This window comes from Cyprinus carpio, chromosome A19 (assembly GCF_018340385.1).
Source record: "Cyprinus carpio isolate SPL01 chromosome A19, ASM1834038v1, whole genome shotgun sequence".
Taxonomy (NCBI): Eukaryota; Metazoa; Chordata; class Actinopteri; order Cypriniformes; family Cyprinidae; genus Cyprinus; species Cyprinus carpio.
The window spans coordinates 22368141-22379280 of record NC_056590.1 but is presented as its reverse complement, the minus strand read 5'-3'; the positions used below and the strand labels follow the sequence as shown (position 1 = coordinate 22379280).

The following is an 11140-nucleotide window of genomic DNA, read 5'->3' as shown; positions in this document are numbered from 1 at the left end:
GAGGGTGTTTTGGTACCATTCTTTATTCATGGCTGTGTTTTTGGGCAGAATTGTGAGTGAGCCCACTCCTTTGGATGAGAAGCAACTCCACACATGAATGGTGTCAGGATGCTTTACTGTTGGCATGACACAGGACTGATGGTAGCGCTCACCCTTTTTCCAGATGCCCCAAACAATCGGAAAGGGGCTTCATCGGAGAATATGACTTTGCCCCAGTCCTCAGCAGTCCATTCACTATACTTTCTGCAGAAGATCAATCTGTCCCTGATGGTTTTTTTGGAGGGAAGTGGCTTCTTTGCTGCCCTTCTTGACACCAGGCCATCTTCCAAAAGTCTTCGCCTCACTGTGCGTGCAGATGCGCTCACACCTGCCTGCTGCCATTCCTGAGTAAGCTCTGCACTGGTGGCACTCTGATCCCGCAGCTGAATCCTCTTTAGGAGACGATCCTGGACTTTCTTGGACGCCCTGAAGCCTTCTTTACAAGAATTTAACCTCTTTCCTTGAAGTTCTTGATGAACCTATAAATTGTTGATTTAGGTGCAATCTTAGTAGCCACAATATCCTTGCCTTTGAAGCCATTTTTATGCAACGCAATGATGGCTGCACGCGTTTTTTTGCAACGCATAAACGCATGTCTTTGCAGGTCACCATAATTAACAATGTTTATGCAACGCATAAAATGTTGTGTTTGCAGTTCTAAATAATTAAGAATGGGATAATGATCTCCAGCCTTGTGCTCGTCAACATTCTCACCTGAGTTAACAAGATGATTACTGAAATGATCTCAGCAGGTCCTTTAATGACAGCAATGAAATGCAGTGGAAAGGTTTTTTTTGGGATTAAGTTAATTTTCATGGCAAAGAAGGACTATGCAATTCATCTGATCACTCTTCATAACATTCTGGAGTATATGCAAATTGCTATTATAAAAACTTAAGCAGCAACTTTTCCAGTTTCCAATATTTATGTAATTCTCAAAACGTTTGGCCACGACTGTAATATCAAGGTCCACCCAGTATCTTGTACATTAAAAACGTTTTACACATAAAAAAAAATTAATGTTAGAGTAAAATTGGTTTTAAGTCATATACACTCATATACATGAGTCACATCAGTGCCTTATAAATTATTTAATTTGACTTATTTAATTTGAAAGAAAACAATGAACATAAATAATAAATATTTAAATAAATAAATAAATATTAATAATTGTTTATTTAAACATTAGTGACTTTAGATTACACAAAAATGCGGTTTGTTCGGGGAAAAAAAAGTAATAGATAACGCATTTGCGCCACCTAAAGGAATAAATCGACTCCAAATTATCATTTAAATTTCAGTCGACTCTACTGCACGACAAGTAGATTCTGAAGAAATATAAACTGAACCAATCTGGGTATTTGATATTAAGACAGATGGCATGGAATCGATGTCATGCATTTGTCAAATGATTTTGATGGAAGACAGCGTCTTTCCCTTTAATTTACAGGCAGGTTTCATAGGCCTCTATTCTTTAATTGGGGCACATTTTTGATCACTCTTTGATTTCAGTACTATTTCAAGCAGCAGTCAAAACAGGCCATGCGTTGAAGACAGCAGTTCTGCTCCAGCTAGACTGCTTTCTTTAGGGTCCCTTTGGGGTCAAAATTATTAAAGTAACATTATCAACAAAATGCAGGACTGCTTTGCTGTGATTTGCATCATTTATTTCACATACAGGTGTTTCAGTAAAGTTTCTGAAGAAACAATTGTCCCTCAGTACACTTGGGAAAAAAAATGACAAAAGAACATGACAGATTTTTTTTTTTAAACAAGCACAAATGACAAAACAAAAACCAACAACAAAACACAACTCATGTGGACATAAACTGATAAATTCACTGTTAAACCCAAATATATTGCCAGTTACTGCTGACCGACTTGTGCCTGGCATGCCCATGATTCATACAATAAACATTCAAGCCACAGGGCATATAGGAAACCTGTCTGATGCTAAGAAATTAGTGTAACTAATAACAAGGAACAATGGCAATTATAAAAGAGGGGATCATAAGATTTACGAAAACATTTTAGTCAAATGGACTCGGTAAGATAAAATAACACTGAAATAATATATCGAAGAACATCTATTTAAGATTAAAAAAGCAACATTCACTACTTTGCAAACAACTTGTTTAGATATCATCACACAGAAACCATTTTAATCCATTTTCAAATGTATACAAGCAAACTGTGAGAGAAATGTTTGCAAACTCATCTTTCTATTTTAATAGCTAATCAAGTTTACTTTTTTAATATCAGCAGGCTTAATCCATCACTCTGCCGCGTAACTGTGACCTTCCATCTTTTATTAATAGGTTGTGTCAGTAAACAATACTTTTACCCAATAATATGGAACCTGAAATGTATATACAAATGCAATCTGAGACCCCAGAACACTTGAATGTGTTTGGTCACGTAAGTAGAGGATGATGAGGTTATGAGGTGGAGAGGGAATTAGGGAGGATTGAGGAAGCTATTTAAAGCAACAGGAAAATATTATCGGCCGTCTGGAGTGATTCACTTTGATTAAATGATGTCATTGATTATTATACAATAAAATACTCAAATCTAAAGCTGGTTATGTGAAAATGTTTATACGTTGTGTTATAAAAAAATCTATTTTTCATTATTTTGCATACAGATTTCACTCTGGCACAAATGAAATAATCTATTTTCATTCTGTGTAATTGTTTTAGAAGAACAAAGCATACTGGATGATTCATTTGCGTAGTTTATTTGAGCCATTTTCAATTGCCTTTCTCATATTTCTAGTTAAAAACAAAAGATATTTCAGCACAAGTATGATTTGCAGTATCCCAATAAAGCCCCACCGCAGGCATGCACCGTGGGACAGCATGCAGAGCAGCATGACGCGAGTCACTCCAGGCGGCACCAGGCTCTCACTAGCTTCCACCACCACCACAGATTTGCAGAATCTGAACTCTCCCGAAATCTGTTACAGAGCTGTGTAGCAAAATGTTATCTTTACCACCTTGCTTATGTAAAAAAAAGAGACAGAAGAGTAGGGGAGAGAGATACTGGATAATGGTTCAAGATGTAACGCGTACAGGAATGTATAATGAAAGTTAATGAGTCTCCCTTAAAGAAAAGCCCAAAAGGCTTTCATGGAATATTATTCTATGTACGGATGCCACTTATAATATCACCCTTTTAATGAATGTCCACTAATGTATGAAATTACAAAGAAAGGTGTGAGATGACATGGTATGCATGTGTTGCATGTTCACAGTATGTACAACTGAATGTGCATGTGCATGTATGTCCTTCTGTGTTGTAGGGGATCATGGCTGTTTCCTGTGGGAGAATGGCAGGTCGGAGGTGAGAGGTCAGTGTCTAAGGGTCACAGTGAGCTAGAATGAGGTCAGACTCGGGGCAACTGCTTTTCAATGAATTCCTTCACAGCAGACATCTCCTGTAAAGAGAGTAGTATGGGTGTTAGAACTAGCATGAACAAACAACAGTTTAACTGTAACCACTGTACCACATCAAAGATAATATTTTGCATGATTTCAGTTCAGACCTCATCCTGTTATTAGTTCACACGGAGTGTTGTATAAAGAACAGGAGTTTCTAAATCTTGCAGTTCTTAGCAATAATTACAGTGCACTGTCAGAAAAAATTATTCACCTTTACCTTATTTGGTACCTTATTTACCACTAAAGTATGGAACATGTATGTACTTTTATTACTAATATTCAGCAAGGATGCATTCATTTGTAAGACAATAGCTATAAAGACATATATAATGTTAAAAAGGATTTACATTTCAAATGATGTCTTTTCAATATTCTAATCATCGAAAATATTGAAAAACACAAGATATTGGTTTCCACAAAAAATTAAGCAGCATAACTGTTTTCGGCATTGATAACAATAAGGAAAAAAATTCTTAAGCACCTAATTAGCATATTAGAATGAACATCTGATACTAAAGACTTGAGTAACGGCTGCTAAAAATCCAACTTCGCCATTACAGGAATAAACTACATTTTAAAATATATTGAAACAGAAAGAGTCATTTAAATTGTAATAATATTTCACAATATTACTTTTTTAATCAAATAACTGTAGCCTTTGTGAATATAAGAAACTTCTCTCAAAAAGGTTAAAAAGTAGTGTAGTAATACACAATAAAGAACTATTAATCAAATGAAGACATAGGTAGGTCTTTTTGTTTTCGAAGGAGAATCTTTGAAAGCCTGCATAATGAATTTGAACATGTTAAAACATGTGAAATTTAGGTTTCTGTGAGCGTAACAGATGACTCTCACCTGTGGACAGGAGCTATGCATGAGACCCGGGTAGGTGCGGAAGGTGACATTCTGTGGAGACATTATGGTCTTGAGCTTCTCTGCTGTCATGGCCCCGAATTGCACTGGGATCATGGGATCCATCTCGCCATGACACTGCAGAATGGGAGTGTCCTTGTTTCCACTCCCACTTGCAGCCTAATGGATAGAAAGTCAGATTCATATTGACAGACATACCTATTTACATCTATATATACTTATCCTCACTGCTGACATCTTGTACCTGTGGGAAAGTCTTGTGAAGTGGAAGCCAACAACTAAGTCCAACAACACCCGCTAGCTGCTGCTGAGAGGTCAGAGCGGTGTAGAGAGAGAGAGCTCCACCCTGAAGATCAGACAACAAGAGAGGAACTGAACAGCATCTGCAATGTCAGCCATTTGAGTAATAGTAGAAACTTCAGGAAGGATCACTTACCTGAGAGAAGCCACCAAGAATGATACGACTGGATGGTATACCATTCTTTACCTCGAGATCGATGATGGCCTTTACTATTGAAGAAAAGGAGACAACATTCTCTGGCTTTGAATGTCTCATAAACTTGACATGTTTCTTTGTGTGGTTTTACATTTGCTGACACAAACTAAGCAAATTTTTGGATGCTTGTTAGACTTGGGACAGCTGTTTTCAGTAAACTGCCCCAATACAAAAACAAATTTTGCTCACTGTTCTCTGCTGCTCTCTTAATCCCTGCTTCATCCTCCGGTGACTCTGGGCTTAAGCCTATCAGATCAAACCTGAAAAAAAAAGAAAAAAAAAAAACATTGTACAAGAATTAAGGGAGAAATTCAAGAGTCCAGTAGTGAATTTTATTTAGCATTTTATTAATACAATTTTCCCTTATTATATGACATTATATTGTACTATATTATAGTTCAAAAGAACAACATTTATTTGAAAAAGGAATTTTCTTTACTGTCATTTTTTAATCAGTATAATGCATCTTTACTGAATAAAGGTATTCATTTCTTTCAAAAATCTTTCTGACTGAACAGTAATGTATATTATATATTAATCAGTATAACAATTTGAGTTACATGACAAATGAAAATTAACATTCATTCAGAATGTCTTTTTAATTAACCACAGATATATAACATCTGACCATCTGTACAAAGAGCCACTTGATTTGATTAAAGACCTAAAATAGTACAGAATCTGAAATACTTCTTCATTTTACATCATGAATTTCCTTTGTTTTATATTTTTCAAAATCCTAAGCATTATTTATTCTCAGGTTTAAATGCACTTTTATGTAAATGTACTAGGCTTGTGTTGTTATCCGCATGAGATTTTATTTAAATTGAGTGGATTTTTATTTTCATGTTGAGTGTTACAGGGATTCGGGGTCTAGAGTCAGAAAGTATGATCGTTTATTCTTTTTAATAAATTACAAGAAAATCAAGTGATACTAACATTTTTGTATTGCATAACAATAAACACATCAAGAAATATTTAGCAATTCACAGGCTTTCACTTACGCGTGTGGGCAGATGTATTTGATGTATGGCAGTCGAATAGACGTCATGGCATCAGCCCAGCCGTGTCTATAAAAAGTAACACAACAGGCTTATTTCTACACCAGGGCAGGGGGTATTAAAAGATCCCGCAACAGGCAGGTAATAAACAGAACGTACCCTGTGTCACCCAAGCCATGAAGAAAGATCACCTGCAAAGTTGACAGGATATGATGTGAAACTTATCTCTGCAAAGCACCAAAGAGGCCAGATTTCCTGTTTAATGCTGGCTCTTGGTTATTTTATCTCAATAGCAAACTTGAGCTTTCTATGAATCTTTTCACCCTCTTATATGATAAACATAGATGCCTGTGCATGTCAAGCACAAGAACAAACCTCTTTAGTTTTCATGCAACACATTTGAGCTTGTTTATAATATCTGATGTGATTCATTTGCAATGCCTTTATGACCTTCTTGGATCTTCTAAGTCTTGGTTACATGGACTTTCAATAGAGGGACAGAAACCTCTCAGATTTCATTAAATATATCTTAACTTGCTACATTACTTTTCATCTTTGGGTGAACTATTCCTTTGAGGAAACTTGAAATAACTGACCTGTGTAATGCAAATGAATAACTTGGAAAACTTTTGATTTTAGTAAATGATTCGACTGGTATCTCACCACAGCCGTTTCCTTCTCCGTCGCAGGCACCGTGACGGCTTCAGAGAGCAGGGGTACAGACATGTTGTTGCCACACATACAATGTGAGGAGTGCTTTTAGGAAAATACAAAAAAATGTTCAAATGCAATCAGTACAACATGCTTATGCAAAATACAAAGGCCAAGACATTAAGTACTGGATATATGGTTATTAAAGATACGAACCAGACGATTTTAGAAAGAAACTGTCAGCAGGCTGCAGAATGATTAACAAAAGTTGGCTTAATTACCAGTGTTATTAAACTCCTTTCAACTAGCAATTCATGGCCATCTAAAGCTAAAAATGCTCTATTGCACACGCAGAGCATCTAGACGTGAAAAAGCACCAGAACGTTGAAAGATAATGTAAAAATAACAGGGTGATTTAGACTACTGGATAAGCACTGATGCTTATGTTAATCATACAGATTCATGTTCCGCTGGTTACTGTGCAGATCACATGTTTGTACTTGCGGACATCTTCTTAACACGAGTTCTCGGAAAACTGTTTCTAATGAAAACCACGGGTCCGTTTTCCTGGAACCACATGACAGCACTGAGAAATCCAATCTTGACAGCTGCAGGAGGCAAAACACTCCAGTTTAATGGGTTTATTCGTCTTTGAGTGGCCTGGTCGACCATATCAGTGTGTTTCGGAGCGTTTCAACACTTGAATGAACTCTATGTGCCAGTCTTGGTTTTATGGGTCAGTCTGCCTTTCTGGACTTTAGTACTGCACGTTATCAAATACTTCAATCAAATCATCTGCTACTGATACCTCCACCAAATACCAGAAAATACACTTTTTCAACTAGTATCCTAATATACCAGTATGCAATTTATACACCATGATTTACACATTAATGACTGTACTGATTATCTCTAATGCGACAGTGAAATAATCCTTTTCATGTATCCTGCTATGAACACCATGATCATGTATTCAAAAGGAATGGGAAGAAAGGGATGGGCAGCGAAAACAATAGAGAAATCGGCGACGCTTAACTCTTTTTTTCTCCAACCAAGCGGAAGCAAGGACAGGGTACATGTATAAATAAAGCCGCTAAGTCGTTTCATTAATACTCGAGCGACCTGATCGCAGTTAGGCAGCTTAATCTTGTTTCGCCTGTATGAATGTCACAATGAATCCACAGCCTCATAGATGCAGCTATCTGGTTCTCGAATAATCCAACTATTGCGCTACTCAGCGAAAAGCTTGAGCCTTTATAGCTAGCGATAAAGCCAAGGTCAGGGGTTAGATTAAAATTTAGGGTTAAGGCAGGGAAAAAAGCAGATATAAACAGCGGCCCACTGCTATGAATTTATTGACTCACCGCTTGCTATCTCTCAGGTCACAACGGAACTTCCGCTCCTTCTGCCGGAGAGGGGCGGAGACACAGCGCTGTGATGTCATCGTATTTGTTCAACCGCGTGAGGTTGAATGTAGCAAATTTGGAAGCGGATTTAATGTTTTTTTATACATATATATTTTATACATTAATATATATAGTTATAGGGCCTATTTGCAACACACCTTTTAATTTAAGAAAACCGTTGTTATAATTTATAAACAAAATATCATTAAGGGTTTTCAGCAAAAAAAAAAAAATATATATATATATATATATATGAGATGGAGGCTCAAAATGGTTCTATCTTCACTTCTCCTTTTACAATAGACATGTATTTGTGAAAAACACATGAACTGAAATTGTAGCTCTAAGACATGCACCACTATTTAAACAGCAGCAGAATAACAGAAGTTATAAAATTAGTGTGATATGAAATGGCAAAAGCAATTGAATTTAACCAGGAAATGTTCTTTAAAAATGTCTTTTTACACAAACTACAATAATCCATCAATTTTAGACACTTTGAGGTCTCAGTCAAAACATAAGACATAAAACTGAGAAGAACAACAAACTTTCCACTCTTTAGGCATGTTTTTTTTAAGGAACAGGCTTCTTGGAAGGCTGATCTGTTCTGTTAGTTGAAGGATACACTCTTTATTTGACATAAGCATACATGAAGTAATTATGCTTATATAGCCTAAGGTTTATTGGCACGTTAGCAGAATTGCAGATGAACAAACCCTTGTGAAGAAAACCCTGTTGAACACATCGGCTCTCTCAGTTCATCATCTCACCATTATCAAAACTCTTGCACACTTTTATAGTTTCACACAGCACACGTGAGATTCTCTCTCCTCCATTTGTCATGATATGAACTGTGTCTGGGGTGTAATGGTCTCCACTTTGTGATCTGCTGGGTTGGCTGCTGCTTCATAGTTGCAGATTGTGATCTCATGCCTATGAGCCTGAAAGAGAGATAAAAACATACCAGATGACTGCAAAAATGCAGATGCTTCTGGATTTCTCAACTTATTTTTCTTTCCAAAGTGAAACAAATATTTATAAGAACAGTAACATTAGCATAATATTGTCAGAATATGGTACATCTTCCACTAGTTATTAAAAATGATGATGGAAGTGTTGTTATATTATGATATATGTTTTATCCAGTACTGACCTCTGTGTACTCTCCCCGCAGACCAATGTAATACACACGAGTGGATTCTGCCCCAAAGTTTCGAGGTATGTGGATTGATAAATGCTGCACATTGGAGAATCTTGCAATCCTATATAAATATTGGCGGGTGGTCAACATAGATTTAGAGTGTCCAATATACAAGATGTACTATTAATGTGCTTATGCACGTTAACATTCTAAAAATTGCTTACTTGGTAGGATACTCAAGCTCAGCAAGCGGATCCCTGTTTAGACGAAACGCTTGCTCTGGCTCTCTGCTTGTATCATCAAATGACATTTGGGGGATGTTCTTGTACCTGCTCAAAAAGTACCCACTTGCAACACTCATTCATGTAAATTGTAACTGCATTAAGAGTATCCATTTGCAACACTCATTCATGTAAATTGTAACTGCATTATCCTCAGTGGATGAAAATATTTTAATGAATGCAAGAGCATAGTTCACCAAAAAAAAAAAGAATATTTGCTGAAAATTTACTCACCCTCAGGCTATCCAAGATTCATGCAAGTTTGTTTCTGATCTGATAAAAACAGCTGATAAAAACGTGGATTATTGTGATGTTTTTATCAGCTTTCAAACACTTGTGGATTATTGTAATGTTTTTAATCATCTGATAAAAACTTGTGGATTATTGTAATGGTTTTATCAGCTGTCTGGACGGCACCCATTCACTCCAGAAGATCCATTGGTGAGAAAGCGATGTAATGCTAAATTTTTCCAAATCTGTTCCGATGAAGAAACAAACTCATCTACATTTTGGATGGCCTGAGGGTGTGTACATTTTTGGCAAATTTTCATTTTTGTGTGAACTATGTCCTTAAAGCAAATTTTAAGTTATATAGCTCTTTTATAAAGTTATTTTTATAAAACATTTTGTTGCTTTATTATTATTTATATCTGTTAAACAAATGTACAGACACAAACTATTTAAAAATTTTGTAATATTTGGCCTTTTAAACAATGTTCTTTTTAATAGCTTATCAGTTATTAGCAATTATTAAAACTAACTGTTTGGACACTCAAGCTCAGCAAGCAGATTCCCATTCCCAGTTGCAACACTTATCCATGTCACACTACAAGAGCTCTCGCTTTTTTTTCGTCAGTGAGTGCGAACTCACAGTCTCATTTCAGCTGGGTGTGACTCATCATCTTCTCCAGAAATAATGATCCCTTTCAGCTTCACGCTACCTGTAAACCTGCAGATTTAATCATATGCACCGACTATGTCCATTTCTACTGGAAAAGCACATAGTATTTAGGTAATTATATTAAACAAGATAATTAAGAACAGAAGAGAAACTGAAATGAGTGTGAGAGAATGGATGCTGCTCGCAGCAAATCTCACGGTATATTGAACAGCAGCTCCTCGTCAGCATCGCTTTCAACAAACTGAAAATAAAACGGGACAAACATTAGAACAGGTTTCTAACAATCGAGCAATCCGTTTATTTAATTTCTCAAAAGACAACCGTCGTCTTCTACTTAGAAGAGTTCATACAAAGTAAAATAAACATGCATAAATGCAATTATGTATGTAAGTAAATACAGAAGTGTCTTAATTCGCAGTCTGACTCCATTCTACAGGATGTCACACCTCCTGCGTAACTAAGCCAGGTGAACTGGTACCTTCGTCCGGTCAGTGCGTTGATCCCAAGGCTTGAACACCAGTTTACCGTCTCCGTCTCGGCTCTCATTCAAACACTGAAGCTTCTCGATATCAATGCGTCTGTACAGCTCATATTCCACCCCTCGCTCTGCTGGCTCGTGGTCGCATTCACAGCAACCGTGACTGTGTCCGCCGCCGTGGCCGTGACCGTGTCCAGACATGGCGTGAACTCGCAGTTCGGGTCCGGAAAAGTGCCGAAACACTCACAACTAAGCTTAATGGAGAGATATGTACGACGGCTCGAGCGGCTTCTGTCACATCTGCTAAACTCGTACAGTTACACAGGTGGCAGAAGTGGGAAAGTAGACAACAGGCAAATACGACACGTGGAACGTGATTGGACCACAAAAACCAAGGGAACCAATGAGGAGCAGAGTTTGGAGTCGCGTTCTT

At 37.0% G+C, this 11140-nt stretch overlaps 2 protein-coding genes across 2 annotated transcripts; both read right to left on the bottom strand.

Annotated features, from left to right (window-relative positions):
- Window positions 1-2760: 2760 nt before the first annotated feature.
- Window positions 2761-7854, bottom strand: LOC109111737 (acyl-protein thioesterase 2-like). The gene is made up of 10 exons (XM_042777085.1): window positions 7537-7854; window positions 6513-6605; window positions 6009-6040; window positions 5853-5918; window positions 5672-5721; window positions 5038-5109; window positions 4789-4862; window positions 4597-4698; window positions 4335-4511; window positions 2761-3475 (listed from the first exon to the last, which is right to left on the bottom strand). Exons 1-10 carry the CDS (start codon window positions 7576-7578, stop codon window positions 3425-3427), a joined length of 759 nt encoding a protein of 252 aa, XP_042633019.1. The 5' UTR covers window positions 7579-7854; the 3' UTR covers window positions 2761-3424.
- Window positions 7855-8509: 655 nt separating this feature from the next.
- On the bottom strand, window positions 8510-11095 carry LOC109111738 (PITH domain-containing protein 1). Its single transcript, XM_019124730.2, has 6 exons — window positions 10708-11095; window positions 10427-10470; window positions 10200-10277; window positions 9272-9376; window positions 9060-9168; window positions 8510-8847 (listed from the first exon to the last, which is right to left on the bottom strand). Exons 1-6 carry the CDS (start codon window positions 10906-10908, stop codon window positions 8746-8748), a joined length of 639 nt encoding a protein of 212 aa, XP_018980275.1. The 5' UTR covers window positions 10909-11095; the 3' UTR covers window positions 8510-8745.
- Between the last annotated feature and the right edge of the window lie 45 nt (window positions 11096-11140).

What these genes read in the sequence shown, in the direction of transcription:
- LOC109111737 (XM_042777085.1), bottom strand. Translation starts at nt 7,578, where the DNA reads ATGTACCCTGTCCTTGCTTCCGCTTGGTTGGAGAAAAAAAGA. An exon ending in AATAAAAATCCACTCAATTT is followed by an intron (nt 5,110 to 5,671) that starts AAATAAAATCTC and finishes CTTTTTTTTTCA; the next exon opens with GGTTTGATCTGATAGGCTTA. An exon ending in TTCACAAGACTTTCCCACAG is followed by an intron (nt 4,512 to 4,596) that starts GTACAAGATGTC and finishes TCTATCCATTAG; the next exon opens with GCTGCAAGTGGGAGTGGAAA.
- LOC109111738 (XM_019124730.2), bottom strand. Translation starts at nt 10,908, where the DNA reads ATGTCTGGACACGGTCACGGCCACGGCGGCGGACACAGTCACGGTTGC. An exon ending in CACCCAGCTGAAATGAGACT is followed by an intron (nt 9,377 to 10,199) that starts GTGAGTTCGCAC and finishes CTTTTTGAGCAG; the next exon opens with GTACAAGAACATCCCCCAAA. An exon ending in TGCGGGGAGAGTACACAGAG is followed by an intron (nt 8,848 to 9,059) that starts GTCAGTACTGGA and finishes TCTCTCTTTCAG; the next exon opens with GCTCATAGGCATGAGATCAC.